Source organism: Saprolegnia parasitica (assembly GCF_000151545.1).
Source record: "Saprolegnia parasitica CBS 223.65 unplaced genomic scaffold supercont2.33, whole genome shotgun sequence".
NCBI lineage: Eukaryota > Oomycota > Saprolegniomycetes > Saprolegniales > Saprolegniaceae > Saprolegnia > Saprolegnia parasitica.
The window spans coordinates 4,153-28,042 of NW_012156427.1; the positions used below are offsets into that span (position 1 = coordinate 4,153).

Genomic DNA, 23,890 nt, shown 5'->3' on the forward strand with positions numbered 1-23,890 from the left:
CGAGGCCGCGCGCGCCAAGGTGGCGGCCGACAGCGCGCGGGTCGAAGCCACGTGGCTGCGCTCGCTCCTGCCGTCGTCCGTGTTTACCGAGGCGGACGACCGGTCGCTCAAGGTCCGGCTGCTGCTCTCGCGCCTCCACGGCAACGTCGACGTTGTTCTCAACCACGTCCTCAAGAACGTCTCGTCGCTCACGTCCGACGTCCTCGGCAACCCGATCGAGAAGGCGCGTTTGGCGTACGAGTGGGCGCTGGGCGTCCGTCTCTTGCAGGTTCGCTTGGCCATTGCCCATGCGCAGCAATCGCTGCACACGGCCGGCGACACGGCGTTTCAGTCGCTGCTCGTGCAGCTCGACGGGCCATCGACACATCAACTCGACGTCGCGCTCGATGGTGTCCTGATCTCGCTCGGTGTCGACGGCGGTCTGAGTGGCGGGAGTGACGCGCAGCCGTCGTCGTCGGACCGACTCTTGTCGGTCGCCGCCGAGTGGAGTGCACTCTTCCCGCTCACGCACGTGACGCAGGCGTCGCTCGTCAAGCTCCAAGCCCAGGCCCACGCATCGATCCTCTCGCTGCACTGCGCGATTGCGTTTTTGCACGACGACCTCCCGCTCGAGCTCCGGGGCGCCGTTTGGAACCTCGCACTCCAAGTCGCCCGGCGCGCCGAGTTGGACCTCGGTGGCGAGGCTTCCAGTAGCGACGACGACGACGACGATTCGGAGATGCGACATGTGCTCGCGACGGTGGTGGGCGGCGTCGTCCTCGAGCAGTTGCAAGCCTACGCGATCGAGAGCGGGGACTTGACGACCGAGACACAGCTGCAGTCGTTCAAAGAGCGTCTCGCGGTGCTGTACAAGGCCGTGGCCAAGGGCGCGCTCACGGATGCATGCGTCCTCGTACCGAGCGCCGTGCCGCCGGCGCGCCGCCAACCGACGTGGGAGCTCCGCGCCGAGATGGTGCGGTCCGAGCTCGCGAGTGCGTCGACGCTATTGACGTCGTTGGAGGAGACGACCGACGTCTGCCATACGCTGCAGGCGCGGCTCAAGGAGCTCGAGAAGGCCGAGAGCCAATCACGCGTCATTGTGCAAAAGCTCGAGCACGACGTGACGCGCCTCAGTGACGCAATCTCGGCGGAAACGAGTTTGACGAGCAAGCTTCAGTCGCAGCTCACCCAAGAGCGGGCGCAGTTTGAGCAAATGCTGTCCGAGCAAAACAAGGAGCGCGCGGCGCTCGAGAGTGCGCACCGGCAGCTCCGCAAGCAGCTGCGGCGCAACAGCGACCTCCCGTCGACGCCGACCAAGACGACCGAGTCGTCGACGCCATCCTCATCGTCCTCGACCGTCTCGACGAGTCAAGTCCGGGCGCTGGAAGCGGCCTTGGCCGAGATGCATGTCGCGATGCAGCGGCTGCGTCAAGAAACCGCGTTGGAGCGCCTGGAGGCTGCCCTCGCGCCCCTTCCGCCCGTGCGCCCGCCCACGAAGCTCGCTGCTTGTCTCGACAACGTCCGCCGCGTCGAAAGCCAAGTGCTCGCGATGGCGTCGCTCCCGTCCTTGTACGTGGTCGGTGGCACTCGTACGACCAGCGCGTCGCCCGCCACGTCATCGCATATCGTGCCGCTCGCTAAGACGATCGAAAAGCTGCGCGCCGAAATCGCGTCGACGGCCGCCACCGAAGGCTTTGGCGCCGACGTGATCGCGGCGGTCCGCGCCAACGAAGTCGCGTTCGCGGGCCGCTCGGTCGACAGCGTCCACGCCTCCGCAGCGGACGTGCCGGCGCGCGTCGGCCGCCTCACGTTTCCAGGTCCTCGCAAGGCGGCGTGCAGTGCCGTCAAGGTCGTGCTCTCGTCGTCTGAGCTGCACACGCTCTCGCGCGCGCTCTTGTGCTAAGTCGACACTCGTCCATCGTCCTATCCGATCTCCACGCGTCGGACGGATGATGGATGATCAATATGTATATGTGCCATGCTGGACACCGCGTTGGAGTACTTCTTCTTCGGAGCTTCGTGGCGGTCTCGTGGTGGCTCGGTGGTCGAGCTTGCTTGTATGCATGGTGGATAACTTGAGCATCCGAGAGGCTTGAATGATTTTTGTGCAGTGTGGAATGCCATTTCTGCCAGGTATCAGATCTGAGATCTGGAGTGCACGCGAGGCAACGCGATGGAATTTACCAGGAGGCGACGTCGAGTTGTGTTCCCTGTTGACTCGTACGTTTCACCAACATCCCGTAGACTCTTCATCAGAGCACACGGCGCCAGAGCTTTGGGTTGCCTCATGGCCACCCGAACCTCTGCAATCCATCATGGGGCTGGACGCAGTGGCCTCCGTACTCGGCGATTGCCTCCGCGAGGACCTTGCTCCTAGACCTTTTTACTTATTAGGGTGTTAGGGTTTTTACTGCTTGAGCGTACCGGGGAAATACCATAGACGCTGTTGACGCCGGCAAGAGCTGCGATGGCCACGGTCAGTCATCATGACGGACTCTCAAGGCGCCATCAATGGACGCATTGGCGACGAGGGCAGGAAGACGAGGAACGGTTATCAGATCGTCGACGACGACGGTGGGTGTTGCGATCGTCTCGCACGACACCAGCAAGCGCTGGCAGGTGAACCAAGAGTACAGCAGTGGAAGATAGTACGGCCACCGAGGGTACACGAAATAGTGTCAGCGTACGGAGGAGCATACAAGGATATATTCACGTCTTTCGCCTAGTACTGTAGTTGTTGTTTAATCCAAATCCATCTTGTCGCTCTCGGCGTTGTCGTCGGCCGTCGCCGACGGGGCCGGCGGCGCCTCGACCTTGGGGAGCGGCTTGGGCTTGGTGATGATCGGGAGACCCGACGCGCGGAGCTCGACAATCTTGGCGCGGATGGCCGCGGCCGTGACGACGGGCGCCGTCGTGAGGCTCGCGGCGGCCTGCGCGTTGAGCTGGTCGAAGAGCCACGTCTCGATGGTCGTGGCCGCGTTGCGCAGCGTGTTGCAGTCCTCGTCCGTCCAGTGCGAGTAGGCCTCGTCCGTCGAGTTGGCGAGGCGCTTGTACTCCTCAATGACGGTCTTGAGCTCGTTGGTCGCGACCGGGCGCTCCGAGTGCTCGACGTAGCGGGCGTCAATCGGGCTGCTCAGCGCGCGGAGGCCGTCGAGCTTGGTCTGGTAGATCGACTTGATCGAGTCAAAGCCCTCGTCCGAGTAGAGCCAGTCCTCCATGTCGTTGAGCTTGTTCTCAATGTCGTCGCGCTCGGGCGCGGCCACAAACTCGGCGTACTTCTCGCCGAGGTGGTTGCGGAGGTCGTACACAAACGTCTCGAGCTCGTTGCGCTTGTTGGCCGTCTCCTCAATGATGCGGTCCTGCTGGGCCATCGCGAGCTCTTCCTCCGTCGCCTTGGCGACCTCGGCGGCCGAGAGGCCGTTGACACTCGGCGTCACCTTGAGCTCAATCTTGCGGAAGCGCTTCTTCTTGGGCTCCTCCTTCTTCTCTTCCGACGCTTCCTCGCCTTCCTTGGTCTCCTCTTCCTTGATCTCGACCATCATCTGGCTCGACGCGACCTCGACGAGGCCGTGGATGTCGTGCTTGATGTTGACGCGGATGCGCGGGACCTCGTCCGTCTCGCCGACCGGGATGCCCGACACGGTAAACTTGCCAATCGACTGGTACGGCGACGGCGGGAGGTACTCGATGGCCGTCTCGTCGTACGCCGCGTCGATCGTAAACGACTCGGCACGGCGAAAGCTGACGCGCTTCGTCTTGGGGAAGTCGTCGGCGCGGGTGAAGAGGAGCACCGAGTTGGCGTCGCCAGCACCGAGCGACGGCTCGTCGTCGTCGGCGATCGCGTCGTCCTTGAGCGCGTCCGTCGACGCCTTCTCCCACGAGACACGCACGGGGAAGTTGACAATGTCGGCAATCGAAAAGTCCTTGACCTTGAAGAGCGGCGAGAGGATCGCGCACTGGAGCGCGCAGCCGCGGGCCACCGCTTCGTCGGCGTTGAGCGTCGTCGAGAGACCCATGTTGGGCTTCTCCTTGTCGAGGCCGAGGATGTCGGCGAGCTTGCGCTTGACCGACGCGACGCGGACGCCACCGCCCACAATCTCGACGCACGAGAGCTGGTCCTTGGTGATACCGGCGTCGGCGAGCGCCTTGACGATCGGGCCCTCGAGGCGGTCGAGGAGCGGCGCAATGAGCGTCTCGAATTCCTCCAAGTCGATCTTGGCGTTGTAGTCGATCTCGTCGACGAGGCACTCGACCGCGAGCGTGGTCGAGTTGACGCCCTGCGGCGAGAGGTTCTTCTTGGCCTTCTCGCACGCGCCGAGGAGCTTGATGCGCGACTTGGCGTCGGCGAGCGGGTCCTTCTTGTACTTGGCGACAAACTTCTCCGAGACGTCCTTGGCGAGCGCCATGTCAAAGTTGCGGCCACCGAGGAAGCGGTCGTACGCGACCGACTTGACCTGGAGCTTGCCCTGCACGAAGGCAACGACCGACACGGTGTACCCCGAGTGGCCAATGTCGACAAACATAACGTGCTCGGGCTCCGACTCGTGGAAGAGGTTGCGGAGCGACTTGTAGATACCGTACGAGAGCGCGACGGCCGTGTGTTCGTTCATGAGGCGGAGGCAGTTCATGCCGGCGATCTTGGCCGCCGACAGCATCGCACGGCGCTGCATGTCGGTAAAGTAGCCCGGGCACGAGATGACGCAGTACGCCGGGTTGACGCCCTCGTTGGCGACCGCCGCGATGGCCTGCATCTTGTTGAGGAACATACCCACGACCTGCTCGCACGTAAACGTCGTCGGCGTGTCGTTGTAGTTGAGCACGATGCCCACTTGGCCGTTCGGGAGCTCGACGCACTTGAAGCCGTAGAGCGCAATCTCTTCCTGCACATCGGCGGCGGCAAACTTGCGGCCAATGAGGCGCTTGACGTCCGTGGCCGTGTTCTTGTACTGCGTGCGCGCCATGCTCACGGCGCCCTCGCCAATGTAGCGCTGCTTGCCCGAGACGCAGACCATGCACCTACCACCAGCATCCGCATGAGCCCATGTCCTCGTTGCCAGGAGAGTTCGCGTACGGGTTCTTGCGGTTCGAGTTCTCGTTGAGGATGATGTCAATGCCACCGCGCTTGGCCTGGCCAATGACGCATTCGACGTTGCCGTAGTCAATACCGATGACCGACATCTCGCTGTGCTTCCTGAGCGGTCAAATGCCAAAATGATGCTTCGCCCACCACTGTTAGTCGCTGGATCTTTTCCACCAATGGCCTCGCGCGAATCCAAACGCACGCTTCCCATTGGCCATAATAGAGCACTTCCAGAAGCTTCCAATCGCGACCGATGCATGCAGTCTCACAGGATATCAAATCTGGATCGGTGCCGCGACCTGAAACGTCTCGAATCCAGTTGCTCGCATCTGGTTTTTCCAGAAATATGCGTTGTCACAGGTTTCCCAAAACGAAGTCAAAGCATCAGGAGCGCTCGGATTGGTCCACCAAATCTGGATTTTGTCCGCAGCGGGTGTCTTTTTTACAAAACAAAACAATTCCATACAAACACCCTGTTATTAAAATACATCCAAACACCACGCGGGAGCGTGGTGTGGGCGGCAAGTGCACCAGATTCCAGATCTTATTGCCACACGGCGATCTTCGAGGGACGTAGACTTGCCACTGCAGAAAATGGTGGCGCGCAGACGCTTGGGTGCAGCGCCGTGATCGACACCGTTCGTTCGCGTAGGATGGGCGGCGAAGAGGACTGACGCCAGCCAAAAAGATCAAGCGCGCGACCGCGACATGCTGTACCCGTCACCTGCGTCTCTACTTGAAGTTGGCAAGGATTCCATGGCGAGCTTCTGGAAAGGTCGCGCCAGAAGAGTGAGCGAGTAGACTGTAGTCGTCTCCAATACGAGCCTCTGGCCAGGACCACAAAGCAACCAGACGAGATTGATCGCATATTTCTTTGCGTGTGTCGATTAGAGCTCGGTCTTTTGCTTCTTGGCCGCTGGCGACTCGTCGGGCGTCGGCGCCGCGCCCAGTTTGGTCAGCGTCGCGTTGCCGTCCTTGCGCACCCAGCCAGCGTGCACGAAGAACTCGTAGATCTGGCCCGTCTTGGTCGCATCTACATTGCCTCGTCACCCCAGCCTCCAAGCATCCAAGCGTCTACCGATTTGAATCATGTTGGCGGCCGTGCCCGCGTCGAGGTGGCCGAGACGGTAGCTCTCTCGCACCAAGACGTCCTTGATGACGAGGTACTGCTTGGGCAACAGCTGGAGGCGCGCGCAGAGCTCCTTCTCCTTTGGCGTCAAGAGGTGCGCACCGGGTGCACCGTCAATGATGCCGCTCGCGCTCTCACCGTCCTGCTCCCGGGAGAGCCACCGGCTGCTGCGCTGCCGGTTCGCAGTCGGGCCGCGCGACGAGTCGTAGAGGTACGCCGCACTACACATCCTCGTTAAGTAAAACCAAGAAATGTATCGACTCGAGCGTCTTGAGAGTACCTTTCCCGGGACTTTTGCAGCGCTTGCTCGGTCTCACGCTTCTTCTTGTCGAGCTCGTACATCTCTGCTTCGGCGAGGGTTCGAATCCCGCGCTTGCGGTACTCTTGGAGCAGTGCGATTTGTTTGCGGAGACGCATGGCGGCGAGAAGACCCGACACAAACGTGTCGTGGTCCTCCTTGGAGTGGAAGCGAGCGAACGGCCGGACCTGCGCAATGAGCTCGCGCTCTTCCTTGGGGCGGCGCCGCTCGACCTGTAGAGCACGCGGTGAGGAAAGGCCATCCGTATTTGGGACAGGGATCGAGCCGTCGTACTTGCTGGTATTTCTTGTAGTCGAGGAGGCCATGCTCAATGACAAACTTCTTGCGGCGCTCGCGCTCGTCGAGCTTGGCGTTGTAGATCGCAATGACCTTGAGCTTGAGTTCGCGCTCGGTCGGGTGGTCGTCGTCGTGAAACTCCATGTCGGCCAAGATGAGCTCGGCGTCGTTCTCGTGTTCGACGTCAAAGTCACCGCGAAGTGGCATGTAGCCGGCGAGGGCGCCGCCCATCTTCTCTTTCTCGTCGTCGGCGGCCAGCGCAGCGGCTGGCGGCTTGGCCTTGGCCGGCGACGGCTCGTCGACGGGATGGCGTAGCTTGAGGTACTCGGTCACGTAGTGCGCTTCGCACTTCTTGTCCGTCTTCGAAGCCACGTGCTCGGCAATGTCCTTCCAGTTGCCCATGCCAAACATCTCAATGCCCTCGAGCAAAAGCAGCTCTTCGTCCGCGGTCCACTCGGGCTCGAGGAGCGAGTACGCCAAGCAGTCGGACACGCGGTACGGATGGTCCTTGCGGTGCTCTGGCGCACCGGGCACGTCTTCGACGCCGACCGAGAAGCACTCGATGCAGAGCACGAGCGGGCCTTTCTCGGGCGCGCACTCGGCGCACGTGATGCGGATGAGGCGCGTGAGGTCGCGCGTGCAGTACTGGCAGCTCACCTACGCGCATCATGAGCCCATGACGGTCATGATGCACATGCTTTACCTTGTCCTTGGATTCGCCCATGCGTATGGCTTGGGAATCGACCTACATGGCGCCGGTCCATGAGCTGCGCCCGGCCACGGCCGCGTACCTTGGTCCCGCGAACAAGAACACCGGTTCCGCGAAACCTGAATACAACCAATCAAAGTGCGTTACAATGGTAAAATGCTTCTTTTGTCCAATCCACACCGCGAATGAATTATATTTTAAACCAATCAGGTGGTGTCTTCCAGCGCGTCGATAACCGGTTGATTGCTCACTTGGTTCGCGTCGGGAGATGTCAGGACGATCGCCGATACAATACCAAGTGTCGCTACCTCACATCCGCAGAGATACCCTCGTGGCCGTGCTGCGTGCATAGGCCTTGCGTCTTCCGATACATATGTACTGTAGCTCGTCCGGCAATCAACTGGTCTACTCGCGCGCCATTGGATAAAAATCGGCTCGAAAGGGCCAATCCACGACGTCCACCATGTACTTTCGCCAGCAAATCCGGCGGCTTGCGACCAAGGAGGCCGTGTACCTGCATCTCTCGCCCTGCGGCGACTGGTGGCTCGGCAGCAGCATGTATGCAGCGAAGCACCTCTCGAGCGACTACGTCAAGTCGCTGCGCCTGCCGGACGCCGACGTCGAGGCCGTCCTACAGCAGCTGCCCGACGACGCCTTTCGCCGCATGTATGACGATGGCACGCTGGACCCGCGCCTTTGTCTGCCCACAGCGCCCTAGAGCTCTAATCGCCGCTACATCCGAGTGACAGGCTATCTTGTTATCATCATCGCTACTGTGCTCCAATGCAGTCATTTCGCAGTTTTGGACTTTTGGTACTACGTTTGTAGTACGCTGCAAAGCTGGCGTGGCTCACTCGCGCCGCCAGCACTCGCGTACGTTGGCACGGCCGAAATGACGCAATGTTGCTGCCGCCATTGTCCGAATGCCATCAGAATCAATCGTACCGGGAGCAAGCCCGTCACCTCTGCGGGGGCTAGGAACAGTCGTCCCTACCGCCGATCTTGGATGGAGATCGTTGCCAATCCATTCTATGTAAGAACATGGCTCGCTTTGCACGCCTCTGCGAGGCCCAGCGTTGGAGCTTCGTCACCATCATGGGTCGCAAGAGACTCGGGCAACGTCATTCGGCTACCCACTCGGAAGTCTGGACTCGGCGGTTCAAGGTCCGCTACTACCGTGCGACGGCGCTTTCTGCAGAACGCCGCGCCCACGTGGCAGCACCAACGGCGAAAAGTCAATTGGGCGCAAACGTCCGTCGAAAAAATAGGCTCCACTCATTTCATCCACAACAACGGGATCGTCCTCATGTCGGGCTCTTCCAGTCTGCATCTGGCCAGATTCGGTCTGCAAACACGTGCTCTCTACATGTACAGTCGACTCTCCCTAATTGCATAGTGGATAATTTATGCATCCGAGAGGTATATTAATTGTGCAAGGTAAGAAATATAAAGCCCATGAATAATATTTTTCGTCGACCAGGTTGAGCTTCAGTACAAGACGAAGCTGCTGAGCGACCAGCTCCTGGAGCTCATGAGGAAGCCCAAGCAGTACGGTGTGACGTGGAGCGAGCAGATGCGGTACCTCCCCCATCTGCAGCGCAAGATGAGTGCACCCAACAGCCTTGCCATCGACATGTTCTGCCGCTACGCGTGCCCCGAGCACGCGGTCGTGCTCCTTGCGCACTCTGCGTTGCGTCGCGACGACCCGGCGACGATGGACGAGCTCGTGGACTTGCTCGTGGCGCTCACGAGCACTGGCGACGAGTACGGTCGGCCGGCGCAAGGGCCGTCGTGCTCGAGCACAAGCCAGCGCCGGTGTATCGACGGACGCTACCCCCGACGGTGTCGACACCGACCACGCGCACTGATCGTCGGCAGCGCAACCGCGCCATCCGGCTCGCTGCGTCGTCGCCTTTTGATGGCCTTGCTCGTGGACACAGCGCGCGACTTTGGCGTCACCTTCGGTCATTCGGCATCAAATTTATTCTATTACGTTTTGAGCTGTAAAAAATCAGGGTCGGACTGTATCACACTGGAGAGGAATATCGAGTTTCGGGATATGCAATTAGGGAGAGTCGACTGTAGTTCTAGTGTCGGTACGAGGTACTCGACTCCCTACCGTGCGACGTACTGCACTCTCTGCTACAAAAGGATCACATACAGGGTTCACATTTACTGGTATATATATTTGCATATGCAGGAGCTCCAATGTCGCTTGCATCGAAGACTGTACATCGTCATGCTAGACGTTTATTTATTCACCAGGGCGACCCGCCGACAGAATCGCGTCGTTTGTGACCTTGGCTTGGGCGCTCGCGAGGCTCTGCACCGCCATCTACAACCATCCCATGGGCTCAGCGTACTACAGCTTTCCCGCTTTTGTACCGTGTATTTCGGGTTTTTCGCCATGTCGTACGTCTTGACGGGCGCGGCAAACGCCTCCCACGTCCGCATGCGCGCTGCATTTTGCGGCCAGCGCCGCGTGAGCACGCCGTTCTCGTCCACGACAAAGCCTTTGGCGACGTCACAGGCGTAGCTCAGCCCAACGTGGCGCTCAAAGAGCGCCGAAAACGGCGGGAACGGCGAGGCATCGTCCGCCAGCGCCGTCACCGTCGGGTGCACAGTCGCGCGCACACAGAGTCGCTTGAGACTGCGGCGAATGCAGCTTCGCAAGATGCGCAGCAAGGGCGTGAGCAGCGGCCAGAGCGTACTCGAGAGCAGCATCCATAACGTCACGAGCACCAGTAGGAAGAAGACGGGAAACGTATCGAGGCGGATGATTTTCAGAAAAGCCTTGAGCAAGTAGCGGTACAGCGTCCGAACCACCGGCGACGCCGACGTCATCTGCGTCTCCAGGGCCATTTGCACCAGCGCAGTCGGGTCGTCGCTTAGCAGCGCCGTACTGTTGCCGCCATTTATTGACGACGCGAGGGCATTGACCACTACGTTGACCGAGAGCAAGTCGGACGCGAGAATCGACGAGTTGCCAAACATCCAGGCCGAAAACCCGAGGTGGAGAAAGAGGACCCACGGCAGGAGCTGCATGGCGAGCGACCCAAGCGCCTCGTCGAACGCCGTGCGCACGCTGCAGAGCTTCATGATCGTGAGCTTGTCCAGCAGGTACGTGAGGAAGAGCGCGAGCGCGCCCACAGGCAAGAGCACGGGGAGACCACCGGCGTACATGAGCGTCACAAAGAGCGTGTTGAGCACGACGGGGTACCGCAATGCAATGTTGAAGCTCGGGTTCGCGTACAGCGCATTCATTTGCGCCTGCGTGACAGCGTACCGTCCACGAAAGCAGCGCGAGAGCGGGTATGTCACGTACAAGTTGAGGACCGGGCCGATCTGCGGCGCAACTGCGTTGATGAGCATCGTCATGGTCAAGCCCGCGCCAACGCTCGTGTACCAGTCGCGCTCAAAGTCCATGTACTGTCCGCTCAGCAAGGAGCTCACGAGGGGGACGTTGCCAAGGCTCGCGTTCACGATGAGCACGATGACCGCCGTGTTGATCCACTGCGCGAAAAAGAGCTTGAGGACGACCGCCGCGGCCTTGCGCGACTCGGACGAGTGCCGCTCGAAGGACGCAAACGCATAGAAAATCCCTTGGAGCCCGACGTTGACCAGAATCACGGTGAGGGCCGCGGCAATGAGCAGACTCGTCTTGGTCAAATACGCTGTAATGTAGCTCTGGCACGGAAGCTCGTTGGTCCAGAGCTGGCGCGGCCCGTGGAGAACGCCGTCCTTCTGGATCGCCGCCTCGAGAAGCGGCATGCAGTAGCAGTTGAGGATGCTATCGGGCGCATAGGCTTCGCATTGACTCGACGCGTTATTTGACGTTCGCATTCGGTCGGTTGTAAAGCACGGCAGCGTGCCGCACGTGGCCGCTGCGTCGACCGAGACGTTGAAGCACGGCGATATGCACCGGCTGAGGTTCTGTGGCGGGCGAACGTCGTTGTAGTTGAGAAACGGTGGCAGGAGCGGCGGTGGCGCCGACACATTGGCGAATGTGATGGCAAACGACGCGTCGCTGCCGCACAAGATCGAGTCGTTCCAGACAAGCGTCCCCACACGGCTGCTGTCCGTGGGTGTACTCGACGGGCCTTCGTATACGTGCTGAATCTTCTCGCACAGGTTGGTCAACACGGGCACGTTGAACTTGCGCTGACTGCTGTTTGCGAGCGAGATGACGCCGCACGACAGCAAGAGCAGCAAAAACGTCAATATGTTGGTCAGCGAGCGGCTACATTGCGAGGAGGGTTAGGGTCCGTGGTGGGCGCTGAACGTTGTACCGAAGAAAGCGCGAGGTCGCCGACGTCTCGAGGTTTTCCCAAATGATGTTGGACGGCTCGGGCGCGGGCTCGACGATGATCGCAAATTGGCCGCGGAAGCGCAGGTCTTTTGGCTGCCACAACCGCTTCCACGACGAGCTGCTCGTCCGGTAGTCGCGCAAGCAGCGCCGGCGGCTCTCGGTGTTTTCAAACACAATGTAGGCGCACTCGCACTCGGCGAGTCTACGTACGATGGCGTTCACGCTTCCGCTTGGAAAGTCTCGATTCCGCGTCGTACCGTCGCAGCCCCGTCGTCTTGAGCGACGTCATCTTGCCGACGATTCTTTCCATTCGCGCTTGGAGCCGCGTCTGGGTGGCTTCGGCAAGAGCGAGTTTTTTGGCATACCGCGTCTATTCGCCAGAGATAACACCTCTCTTGCGCTTGGAGAAAGACGCTGGTACCGGCAGTTTGCGATAGGCAGATAGAATGTCCTCGAGCGCAGCGAGCTGTGTCGTGAGATGCTCGAGCGACAAAAAGTGCCGAAGAAGCCCCCCAGTGGGGCGGGCGATCGCCACTTGGGCGACCCATTTGCCTAAGTAGGTCGCATCGCCATCCACGTGCTCGACATTTGCGACAACGCCCGCTGTGGCCGGGACCTACACAGTTTACCTTCGCATCATCCATATCGCAGCACATACGTTCAAACAACCGTTGTGGGACGGCGGGGAGGACGGCGTCGCCCAAAGCAACCGAGCCAGAGCGGGTAGTGCATCTCTGGCAGTGTGAGCGCATAGCGCGCGTTAAAGTGCTCGAGCAGCTCGGCATCGGTCGCGTCGCGCGGGAGGCCCTTGACGCGCACCGCGTACTTGGCCGGCGTGCTATTTTGCACCGCATCGAGGCGCACAGCGCGCCGCGAGAGGTGGCCAAAGAGCCCGATGAAGATCCAAAACACAATCGAGTAGGCGCAGTCGCAGCCCGCAATGATGTACGACCTAAGACAACGTTGTTTCCATCATCTCTCAAGGTAGAGGTTTGTACGTACGCGACTTTGGGGTCGGATGTCAGCGGTGTGTCGATCGTGCTTCCAGAGCAGTCGACGTGTCCGCCGCTGGCTTGACACAGCGATGCATCGATGCCCGGGTTGACGCCTTCGTTCGCAATCGAGAGGTACGTGAGCTTGAGCGGGTCAGCGTTGGCCGCGAGGATGCCGTGGCCATAATAATGGAGCACTATAATATACAGTAGAGTCCCGTGTGGCTCTCCTGCCCATGATGGAGTAAGACGAGCGCTGTACCGGCGCTGGGTACGGCAAAAACCGACAGGATGCCAAGCACGATCGCGCCGTACTTGATGAGCATAAAGTAGAGCTGGACGCCGATCCCGAGCTCGCCAATGTCCCGCAACGTCGTCTTGCGAAACGCCTTGCCGGCCCCCAGCCGCTCGGCGAGCGCGAGGGCCTTGGCGGTTTGTGCCATGGCCGACCGCGACGGGCCCGTGTCGCAGGGCTCGCGCGCCTCGGCCGTCTTGAGAGGCGCGACCTTGCTCATGCGATCAAGCGCGTCGAGTGCGTATGTGAACTGCAGTCAGCTGTTGGTTGTCGGTTGTATTGCGACGTTATCCCGCTCAAAATAGACAGGCGGGTTAACACTTTCACGGTGGCGTCGTGGTCGAAACGCGCTCAAAGGTCGCGAGGACGTCGTCCAGCGAGGCTTGCTGTCGACGCAGCTGCTCGATCTTGGCCGTGGCATGCGACCGCTTCTCATGAAGGCGTCGTCGCCGGGCGTTGGCGGCGTCCAGTGCGACTTGGAGCTGTCTATGCACGTTCTAATTAGCTCATTGGGCCGTGCGCACATAGAGCGTACGATGTCTGGATCGCGATCGTTTCGCAGCAGTAGTTGGCATACTGGGCTGCGAGCTGCAGCAAAAGCATGGCCGGGTACAGCTCGCCGTCTGTGAAAACAGTGCAGTTGGAGTCGACGGAAGCAACACACGAACCTTCGTTGCAGTCGCCGTACAAGACGGTGTCGAGGCATGCCTCGAGCGCGGCCGTGTCCACCTACAGACAGTCGCTTGCGTAAACATGGACGAGGCGTCCCTACGTGATGCACGATCGCGCCGAGATGGAGAGGCTGCAGAGCACGCCAGTCGATGCGATGACTCGGTACTTCAAAGCGAAAGTCCATCGTGCGTGGCGGCGTTATTGTCGTCGTCTTGACCACAATAGAAATGTGCAGTGCCATGTTGGAGGCTGGGAACGTCCACCACTCGGGGTCTGTGGCCGACGCCGTTCGCTGGACGGCAGCAACAAAGGTGTCGTAGGCTTTGGCACAATCCCACACCTCGATCGAGACGATCGGCGCAGCGTCGTCGCTCGGCCATGCGAGCTAGGATCGATGAACCGTCGTTGTGATGCAAGGGCGTACCTCGAAGCGCAGCGGCTGCGTCGGGACCCATAGCGCGTCTGCTGGCGGCGGCGGTGGCGACGGCGACGGCGCGTCTGCTCTGGGCACAGCGTTGGGCAGGAGCGCGAGGCGCAGGCGGCAGTCGGTCGGCAGATGACGCCCGGCGTGGACCACGACCACGACCGTCGACATCGAAGAAAGATTTATTGACATTGTCATTTACGTGGAAAGATATCGGAACACTGTACGAGACAGAATCTACCAGGAAGCACTGCAATTCAGGCACTGACAACGACACAATGTGACATGTCTTGTCGTCAAGGACACGAGCGATCGCCGCGCAAGAAAAGCCCTCATGGACTTCTCAGAAGCTCCAACTACTGGGGAACGCTGTACCTCGAGTGCGCAATCTGGCATTTCGCCGAGATTGGCCAGCGCCTACGTGTGGCAGTAGATGCCTCATACAGTGGTTGAGCACTGGATGAGGCATCTACTGCCACACTACGCCACCGACCCATGCGCAGCTCGATCCCGAGTTCATATCAGAGGGGAGAGATGATACCACAGCACTATCTGGCGTTGCAAGTCCATTATTGCCAGTGCAGCGATCACTGAGCTGGTCACGTCAACGGCCAACGACACAGCCACGAGGCGGGAACGATGCCGCCATCGCACCCTCTCTGGATGCTGTCTTGGCTGCAAATTTCTAAGAATACCGCAATTTGCCTTCTATATTCGCAAAATCCCCACTAGCTGACAAACCAGCCAATCACAACCCCTTTACCCTCTTTTTAGGGCCAATCCGATCCACGTATTCCTTAATTGCGTCTTTTTGAAAATATTCCGGCAAATTGCGTTTTTTTAGAAATCCTCTTTGGCTGCTGGAGTGTTGAGCACCGTCATGACGACGACGCTTGGGCCGTGATGAAGAGTCTTATGATCGGACAGTGGAAATTCACACAGTGGTTTCGACGCCATGAGATGGAACCAACGTGTAGAGGTGGAATTGTGTCTCGTTTTTGATCGCTACTCTCTCTACCACTGCACAACGTTGGTGCGTTTGCAGCCGTGCGCGAGGAGCGTCGCGACCATCTCGGCGCGCGGCACCGTGAACTCTTCCTTCGTCGCGAGCACCTTGACGTTGACGCAGTCGTTCTTGAGCTCGTCTTCACCAAGCACCACCATGTACGGGATGCCAGCCTCGAGTGCATACTGGAGCTGCTTGACAAACTTGGGGTTCTCGCTCGGGAGGATCTCGGCCGCAATGTTGCTCTGCCAGAGGTCCTTGCACACGCCGAGGCGCGTCAAGAGCAGATCCTTCGACGTCTGCGCGACGAGCACCTGCGCCGGCGCCTTCGCCGCCGCGTTCGTCTCTTCCGCGTGCTTTTGGAGCATGCCAAAGATGCGCTCAATGCCCATGCTCACGCCGACGCACGGGATCTGCGCGTTCGTGGCCGAAAACATGCCGACGAGGTTGTCGTAGCGACCGCCGGCGGCAATCGAGCCGACCTGGCCAGCGTTCGAGCCCGTGAGCACGAATTCGTAGATGAGGCCCGTGTAGTAGTCGAGGCCGCGCGCAAGCGAGAGGTCGAACGACACATACTCCAAGACGCCCATCGCATCGAGGTAGTCGAAGAGCAGCGAGAGCTCCTTCATGGCCTCGGCGGCCGGCGCGTTGGCGCCAAAGCGCTTCTCGGCCACGAGCTTGGCGTGGAGGTCCCGGGGCGACCCGACTTGGGTCACAAACCCTTGGATGCGGTCCGCGACCTCGGGCGCCACGTCCTTTTCGTCGACCATTTCCGCGCGGACCGTCTCCCACGACTCCTTGTCGAGCTTGTCGATGGCCGAGCACGTGGTGCGGATCTTGTCTTCGGGCACGCCGCAGATCGAGAGGATCGCATCGAGGAGCTTGCGGTGGCTGAGCTTGATCTTGAACGACCCGAGCTGCGGGAATTCCTTGAGCACTTCGATGCCGATCGAAATGACTTCGGCGTCCGCCAGCATGAGCGGATACGTGCCGGCAATGTCAAAGTCGCACTGGTAAAACTCACGGAACCGGCCGCGCGCCATCTGCGGGTTGTCGCGACGATAGACGCGCGCAATCGCATACCGCTTGATGTTGCCCGGGTTGTGGAGCGCCATGAAGCGCGCAAAGGGCACGGTCAGATCGTAGCGCAGCGCGAGGAGCTCGCCGCCTTGGTCGGCGAGGTCGTAAATGAGCTTCGAGTCTTCGCCGTACTTGCCCGTGAGCGTCTCCTTGAGCTCAAAGACCGGCGTCTCGATCTCGACGCCAGCGTGGCGCTTGAAGACCGCGCGGATCTTGTGGAAGATCTCTTCGCGCAGTTGCATCTGGTGCGGCAGAAAGTCCTGCGCGCCCTTGGCCACCTTGGGCTTGCGGCGCTGGCTGCCGTTCATCGCGCCAAGGCGCGCGTACATCTCTTCCAAGAAGAAGTACAAGCTCGTGGGACGGAAATCAAACGGCGTCAAGATCGCGTTCTCGGCCAAGAAGGCACGGAGCTCGGTCGTGCCGGCGCCCCAGAGCAGCTCGTCCTTGGCCGCCTTCTTAGACTGCTTCTCCTTGGCCTTCTCGGCCTTGAGACGGCGCTTCTCCAGCACCTTGATGCGCTGCGCCTCGGGCATGGCCGCAATCTTGGCGTCCTCCTTGGCTTCGGCCTCGGCGAGCGCCTGCATGGCCGCGGCGCTGAGCGTCGGGCCCTTGGCCTTGGCGTTGCTCTTCGCGGCGTCGGCGTCGGCGTCGGCAATCGCCTGCAGCGCGACCTTGAGCTCGTGCTCGAGGACGCCGACCGTGCTTTGGAGAAACTCAAACGTCGAGAGGAGCGTGCGGTCCTTAAAGTCCGCGGGCGCGATCGCCGTGTGCATGAGCAGCGAGAGGCGGTCCGTGGCGCCCTGCGCGAGCGACTGGAGCGCGACCTGCACCATCGAGAGCGACGTCTTGAGCAGCTCGGGGTGGAAGGCGCCGACGCCGTCGCGGTCGGTCGAGTACAAGTTGGCGTCGACCGAGTTGAGCTCGACCTCGATGGCCTTGGCGGCCTGGCCAATCGTGTCGCGGGCAGGGCCGTGGTACTGCGGAATGCAGCGGATCGCATCCGGGTCCTGGCTGTCGCTGTTGGCGTTCGTGGCCTTGGAGCCATCGAGCATGACGCGCAGATGCGTCGCCGACGTGATGATGCCGCGGTGCGGGCGGTTCGCATCGAGGAACTCGACGTTGAACGGCGCGGTCTGCGCGTGGCGCACTTCACACGTCAGCGCAGCGACGGCGTCGGCCATCGGCAGCAGGCCCTTGGCGCCGGCCACGGTCGCGGCGACGATCGCCTCGAGCGTCGCGTTGCCTTGGGCAAAGGTCGCCATCTCGATCGGCGCCAGCGCAGCCGGAAAGCTCGAGACGACGTCCGAGACGGCGACAATGGCCTTGCCATCCGTGCCGTAGACGCTACCGCGGCCAGCACACACGTCGAGCAAAACGAGCGCGGCCGCATCGACTGCGTCCGACGCCGACGTCGGCACGGGCAGCACGGGCACGTGGTCGTCGTTGAGGAGCGTGGCGAGGAATTCAGCGATCGCGAGCGCGGCCGGCGACCGGAGCTCGCTGTGCTTCAAGATGTAGTTGATGCGTGCGACGAGGAGCGCGCGGGCAATGCCCTTGGGCAGCGACGCCGCCGCGGTCACTGGCACGGCGAGGGGCACGGCCTTGTTCGCGACGGCCGGCGAGAGCGCGACGGGCACGAAGGCCTCGATCGCGACCTTGGCGCCGCAGAACGCGATGGAGCTGAGCTCCTCGAGGCTGAGCTTCTTGCTGCTGAGCGTGACCTTGTTGGCCATGATGATGCAAGTCCAAATGAGCTCCACTCGTGGGCCGTGGACCCACCATGTATTTTATCCCATTTAGCTTGATCTTTGTATACGGCATTAAACCACTGGATTTAATCGGCGACCAGCACATTTTCTTGTGAGCGCCACGAGCATCCGGATTGGCGATGCCAGCGGCTAATCGCACGCAACCTGTGGAGTGAGAGTGATGGTGCGCTCCGAGAGCATTTTCCGTCGGTTCTTCTGGCGACGACAATAGCTACTGATCGTTAGTCGGGTAGGAAGGGTGTGTTGATGGACCCTTGCTGGTAGGTAATGCACAATTCACTGCTCTTCGCAAGCTCCTACTACTACAGCCTACTACTACGCTGTTTTACGGTCTGCCTCCCATGCATCCCAAAAGTGAAATTGTACCTCAGCGCCGTGACGCGAGCTGGCACGATACACAATATCTCGGTGCGAGACGCAACGCGAGGCCATGGCGCGAGGCTGTCGACCGTCCACTATGCAAACCACGATTGAGGTGATTGGCACTTCCACGAGCTCTTCTGCAGCATGCTATCGATGACCGCAATGCGAGGACCGGTAGTAGATGCGTAGTCCAGCAACGTCACCCATTGTGCACCAACTTGGGTGACAGTTCGGAGCCTAATGGTACAGTGTACTAGTACGAATGGACGCTAACGTTGGCGCCAAAAGTCCGTCATTCCAGCGGTTGTTTCAGAGTACGTGTTGATTCGTCTCCGGCGTAGTGTACTGAGGTGTGGCAAGGTCGTCCAAAGAGTCATCCAGGTGGGCATCATGAAACACTGTTCTTGAATCCACTGCTTTCCTGTGCGTGCGACGCGGCGAGTGGCGTGGATTTAGCCGCGTTCTTGTCGTGCATCCGGATACCGTGCGTGCCAGTCGAACCGGTTGCACAAGAAATAGTGTCATTTGAACGGGCGCGAAAGGTCTTTAGTGTAATCGTTGACCCATGGCGAGCATTTCGGTCGGCGCGAGCTTGGGCGTGCGCAGCGCCGCGCGGCCGGCCCGTGCAGCCCCCGCCGCCGAGGCCGACGGGCGCTGGGGACGTCGCGACAAGGTGGTCTCGGAGGCGGCGTGGCCGCAGGCCAACTTTATGCAGCGCATCGACTTTCCAGACGTCGACGCGGCGACGGCGTCGCTCATGGTGCCCCACATCCTCGGTGCCAAAGGCGCCAAGATCTCGGCGGCCTCGCGCGCGTCCAACAGCCGCCTCACGCTGCGCTACGGCAAGTCGGTCGCCGAGAAGAACAACATTGTGATCATTGGCACGACGCAGCTCCGCGTCGAGCACGGCGCGCGCCTCGCCAAGGAACTCCTCGACGACGCTGTTAAGCTCGCGCAAATGCAGCGCAAGTCCAACAAGTCGTCGTCCAGCGAGCTCAAGCGCCCGGTCTCGGTGACGAGCACGACGCCGCGGCCCATGTCGACGCGCCAGCGCGCGCAGAGCTTACCGAGCACGACGCCGAAAAAGCCAGTGGCCCGTCCCGAAGCGCTTGAAATCATTAGCGACTCAGAATTGTCGTCCGAATCCGACGACGACTTTCCTCCGTCTGCCATCCTGACGACAGCACCCTCCATGCCCAAAGACACGCATCCGGAGGTGGTCGATGTGACGGACGACGACCCGGTTGGTCCGGCGCCGTTGCCGCCGCGCCCACCCATGGTCTCGATCGCCACGGATACGTCCCAAGACGCAATGGCCCGTACGTGCTTCCCATCGTTTTCGATTTGCAGAAAGATCCATTTTGGTGTGTAGCCGCCACAGCGTACCATGCAACGCTCCAGCATCTCCAGCACTCGATCGCTTCGGCGCTCGAGAGCGCCGATACCCTCCGGTACATGCCAACGACGCGCGGCATGCAGCGATCGATCGTCGCGTCCAAGCGCAAGCTGGCGGCGCTGCAGCAGCTCCACACATGGCATCAAATCCATTTTCGGTATCCCAAGTTGCCGACGCTGCCCGTGTCCAAGCGTCTTGGCCGCGCGACGCCCCAGGAGCTCCGTGCACGCATGCGGCCCGAGGCGCGCAGCGGCACGCCGGGCACACTGCCGACATTTCTCGCACCGCTTCTGCAGCAGCCCAAGCACAAGGCGCAGTGGCTCGGGCTCCGGCACTTTGTGCCGACGTACGTGCCGTACTCGTTTCTGCAGCCGATTCGCATGACGCACCTCACGCTGCATGCGCTGCGCGACCACATGTGTCCGCACCGGTCGCAGTACATTGCGCAATACAACATCCTCGCGACGTCGATCCGGTCGCAGCAGACGGTCCATCTCGAGTACCTCATGCACCTCTGCTGCGCGCTCCGGCAGCTCGTGTGCGACCAGCTCGCGGTCGACGAGTGGCGTCGCCGCGGGTACGTCGAGCCCATGGAGCCGTCGGCGCCCGACCTTTTTGGTCAGCACACGTCGTGGAAGCTCCAAGTCAACCGCCGCATTTGTCGCAGCACGGCGCTGCATCCGATCGTGCAGCCGCTCCTCGTCGACACGTGCGCATCCTTTCCGTTCCTCTGGAGCGTGCTCTCGGTCTGGACCACGGACGAGCGCGCGAATTGGAAGACGCCGCTCGAAGATGCTGGCCCGCTCCAAGAGAGTGTCCGCACGGTCCTCAAGACCAACATTGGCAAGCTGGATACGCAGGCGCTCTTGACGTACGAAGGCCGCGTCCACAGCCGTGTGCACGACTACGTCCATCTGCTCTCGCGCAACATGCTGCGTCGGTGGCAGCACCTCTTCACGATGCATCCGGAGCTGACGCTGATTGCGTGGTGGGAGCGCGATGGCGCCAAGCCGTGGTTTGACGAAGTCGCGCCGCCGACGCCAGCGAGCTCGACCGACTCGGACGATGACGTGGTGGATGTGACGCCGGTCGCGAGTGCGTCGACGCTCGCCAACCTCCACCAGCTACTCGCCAAGTGCCAGTCGCTCGCGCCGGGCGTGTAAACACCACCCGCGTGGAATCAAAATCAAAGAGCTTTGCCATCCTCGTCACGCTTAGAACGGCCACGGTGTGGGGGTTGTGGGGGATGTTGGCGGGACAAACCGAGTTATGGGCGCCGCAAATGACGGATGCTTGGGCTCTGTCGTCTGCCGCCAGCGTAACGCAGACGCACTCTACTTTGTGTCTCTCTTGATCCCAACTCTGGGAGAGGGTGAGAAGGCGGCGATAAAACCGAACCAAGAAATACCCCAAAATCTCAACAATCATCTCCAAGCACACACACACACAAGGTGACGCGGCACGCGTACTCATGGTAACAAAGACCGCGTCCAGCAAACCACGAGGCATGCTTATCTCATCGTCACTGTCTCGTGAAGCATCGTGGTCGCACTCCTACCGTTCCGGCACACTCGACGTCGTCATGTACATGCACTCGATGCAGCACCTGGCCGTCTCCGAGCGCGATATCGCGCCGCTTGCAAGGTCCGACAACATAATCGCCGACACATGTGCAGCCGACGAGATGGTAGCCGACGTGGCGCCGCCGAGTCTGGCGGAGCTCCACAAGGCTCAGCTCGCGCTTGCTTCCATGGGGGCGGATCGCCTTGCGCAAATCGCATTTATCGACGCCAACCAAGCCGCGACAGCTACGCAGTAGACGCTGGCCGAACTCAGACGCGGTGGAGTCCACCTGGACGAAGCGCAAGATGCGCCCGTGCCCCGAGTGCTACTGCCGTCAGAGAGGTGCAAGCTTCACCTCTTTTACATGCAGCACCGACACCAGTTTCAGAACGGACCCGGTGACTCGGGCATCACGGCCTACGACAAGGCCATCGACGCCTTCAACCAGCTCCCACGGCGCCAGTGTCATGGCACCGTGACAAGAATGCGATGGATATTACTAGTACGATGGACGGCAAGGGTCACAGGGGCGCCTCGCTATGCAGCGCAGCCGATTGCATGTCGTGCCGCAGTGTTTGCAAGACTGCCTCTCTCGAAACACTGCGGCACTACCAGCCTCCCATGGCATGGATACCTTCTACTAGTACATGTTTGGATGCCACAAGTGACGGTCCCCAGCGTCAACCGAACCATTCACGTGCCCCTTGAGCACCTGGACGCGGCCATCAAGGTCCACTTGCGCTTCTCGCGGAAGGCAGCGCGCTCTGACTCTTCGTGCAGCCGCTCGTCGCGCCGGACCTTCCCGACGTTCTTGCGCGTCCACACTTCCATGTCGGTCCGGCTGATTTGGAACTCGATCTGGAATGGATGTTTTCATTGGCTCGAATCTTGATTCTTTATAGCCAATCACAAGACTTGGTTCACGACCTCGCCCTAAATATAGTGTGAGCACCGTGGAGCACAACGACGAGTAGCAGCCCACAGATGCGCCAGCGCCACGTAGCAGCCAGATATACCTCTTCACATACTTCTTGAATGACGTCAACGTCGTTTCCGACGCTGCACGTAGCGCAATCACGCGGAAATCCATTTTCCATTTTTCGAGGTGGTGGCAGAATTGCCCAAATACTTCACGTGACATCGCGGGGTTCCAAAGCTCCCACGACCGTAAAACTGGCTGCCACAGTTGGCGATGGGTCTCGACCCAGGGTGCGACCAGCTTGTTGGTCGCCGTCGTTGCTTGGGCACTCACACCAAACTCGAACTGCCGAGCGTCGGTTTTCGGGAAATTCGACATGCAATTTCGGTTGAGAATGCGTCGAAATCGCGGAAACCGAGGACGCTATCTCTATTTGTTCATGTGAGAGAGCGTTGTTGCATGTGGCCGAGGGAGGCAAAGTGCGCGCGATATCGCTGCGTGAGGAGGCCTTGTATTCCGTACAGTATTTCAGTATAGCGAAAAAGCACACTATATCACAAAATTGTTTGCCGCTGTCATTTTCTCTCGCTACAGTGCTCGCACGGCGACGCCACATAGCATTCTTGACTCCCCAAAGTGTGGTCTAGCACTCTGGCAAGTATGGGCGATTTCATTTTCAAACTTCATTCCGGCCGATCCGCCGGCGCGGCCGCCTGTGTGCACCAAAATATGGTAATTATGGTTGTAAATGGCGAACGCCAATAATGGTGACCGGCGACGACAGAAAGACGATGCCGAGGCTCTTCGGGCACCACTGACGCTGCTGCATTGTGCACGAGGAGACTCCATCAGCATTCTCTACGCACACGTCATCATGAGGTGTCGATCGGTCGCCATGCAGCGTTCCTCGTCGGTCTCCCTCATTTTCGTCAACGCCAAAGCGTTTCAGCCAATCAGAGCGACAAGACGTTGGATTTGTGGCCAATCAGAGCGGCAGCGATGTCACTTGGCCAGTGTTCTTGCCGCGGTTCTCGCACCGATCATCGCCGCCAGCCGAGGCACGTGGTACGTGGCAAGGCGTGCGCAGACCTCAAGCCGAAGCGCTCACGCGACGTCGCTGTAGGTATGGCGCAGCCTATCTATGCGTGACGAGCCACCGAGTAGGCCCTTGGGCAGAGCCCTGGCCAATTTTTCGACGGTCTCTCTCGCACGTCGGCCACGGGATCGCCTCCGAGATGCGCTCCTCCAAGCTCCCAAGACCTGCGACGACGCTGCGAGCGATGGCGCAATATGCTTAGCGTCAATATCGCACGACGTCATGCGCTTGCGCGTCCAGAACGGTTAGCGCTACGGCCACATCCGACCCGACAGCGCGTCCACGCTCCGGTCGCCGCCGCCACACTCTACGTGTACGTACATGCCGTCAACGCTCGAATCTTGTCTCGACGACGCTCGAATCTCAAACGCTTTGCAGATTGTACTTCTTTGGTAGTAGTACCGTGGTAACCTACTCTCAAGGGCCCATCAATATATTTTGCTTTCTGATGGATAATATGCGGGATGCAACAACAATCAGGTTACCGGTACGGCCATTGCTTTCTCAAAGACAA

The 23,890-nt window shown here is 60.4% G+C and overlaps 8 protein-coding genes across 8 annotated transcripts in view; 3 read left to right on the plus strand and 5 right to left on the minus strand.

Annotated features, from left to right (window-relative positions):
• SPRG_20565 (hypothetical protein) overlaps positions 1-1,882 on the plus strand; it is a gene marked incomplete at both ends in the record, with an annotated part of 3,731 nt that extends 1,849 nt beyond the window's left edge. Inside the window, one exon of the mRNA XM_012347127.1 lies at positions 34-1,882. Within this exon, the coding sequence (XP_012202517.1) occupies positions 34-1,882 (1,849 nt within the window). The remainder of the gene's footprint in view (positions 1-33) is intronic.
• Positions 1,883-2,663: 781 nt separating this feature from the next.
• SPRG_08060 (hypothetical protein) lies at positions 2,664-5,221 on the minus strand. Its single transcript, XM_012347031.1, has 2 exons — positions 5,051-5,221; positions 2,664-4,995 (listed from the first exon to the last, which is right to left on the minus strand). The coding sequence occupies exons 1-2, from the start codon at positions 5,155-5,157 to the stop codon at positions 2,721-2,723; spliced, it is 2,382 nt and encodes a 793-aa protein (XP_012202421.1). The 5' UTR covers positions 5,158-5,221; the 3' UTR covers positions 2,664-2,720.
• Positions 5,222-5,913: 692 nt separating this feature from the next.
• Positions 5,914-7,659, minus strand: SPRG_08061 (hypothetical protein). Its single transcript, XM_012347032.1, has 6 exons — positions 7,575-7,659; positions 7,487-7,528; positions 6,781-7,440; positions 6,469-6,719; positions 6,138-6,409; positions 5,914-6,092 (listed from the first exon to the last, which is right to left on the minus strand). Exons 2-6 carry the CDS (start codon positions 7,505-7,507, stop codon positions 5,947-5,949), a joined length of 1,350 nt encoding a protein of 449 aa, XP_012202422.1. The 5' UTR covers positions 7,508-7,528; positions 7,575-7,659; the 3' UTR covers positions 5,914-5,946.
• A 296-nt stretch (positions 7,660-7,955) lies between these two features.
• Positions 7,956-8,210, plus strand: SPRG_08062 (hypothetical protein; the record flags this gene model as incomplete). The annotated part of the gene is made up of 2 exons (XM_012347033.1): positions 7,956-8,002; positions 8,048-8,210. The coding sequence occupies 2 exons, from the start codon at positions 7,956-7,958 to the stop codon at positions 8,208-8,210; spliced, it is 210 nt and encodes a 69-aa protein (XP_012202423.1).
• Positions 8,211-9,746: 1,536 nt separating this feature from the next.
• On the minus strand, positions 9,747-13,401 carry SPRG_20566 (hypothetical protein; the record flags this gene model as incomplete). Its single annotated transcript, XM_012347128.1, has 8 exons — positions 13,056-13,401; positions 12,804-12,990; positions 12,471-12,753; positions 12,223-12,417; positions 12,059-12,171; positions 11,782-12,003; positions 9,878-11,732; positions 9,747-9,827 (listed from the first exon to the last, which is right to left on the minus strand). Exons 1-8 carry the CDS (start codon positions 13,306-13,308, stop codon positions 9,747-9,749), a joined length of 3,189 nt encoding a protein of 1,062 aa, XP_012202518.1. The 5' UTR covers positions 13,309-13,401.
• SPRG_20567 (hypothetical protein) lies at positions 13,364-14,355 on the minus strand (the record flags this gene model as incomplete). Its single annotated transcript, XM_012347129.1, has 5 exons — positions 13,364-13,574; positions 13,624-13,711; positions 13,757-13,817; positions 13,861-14,145; positions 14,185-14,355. The coding sequence occupies 5 exons, from the start codon at positions 14,353-14,355 to the stop codon at positions 13,412-13,414; spliced, it is 768 nt and encodes a 255-aa protein (XP_012202519.1). The 3' UTR covers positions 13,364-13,411.
• Positions 14,356-15,110: 755 nt separating this feature from the next.
• On the minus strand, positions 15,111-18,020 carry SPRG_08065 (hypothetical protein). The gene has a single exon (XM_012347034.1). It carries the CDS (start codon positions 18,001-18,003, stop codon positions 15,199-15,201), a length of 2,805 nt encoding a protein of 934 aa, XP_012202424.1. The 5' UTR covers positions 18,004-18,020; the 3' UTR covers positions 15,111-15,198.
• A 947-nt stretch (positions 18,021-18,967) lies between these two features.
• SPRG_08066 (hypothetical protein) lies at positions 18,968-21,004 on the plus strand (the record flags this gene model as incomplete). Its single annotated transcript, XM_012347035.1, has 2 exons — positions 18,968-19,721; positions 19,775-21,004. The coding sequence occupies 2 exons, from the start codon at positions 18,968-18,970 to the stop codon at positions 20,959-20,961; spliced, it is 1,941 nt and encodes a 646-aa protein (XP_012202425.1). The 3' UTR covers positions 20,962-21,004.
• Positions 21,005-23,890: the final 2,886 nt, after the last annotated feature.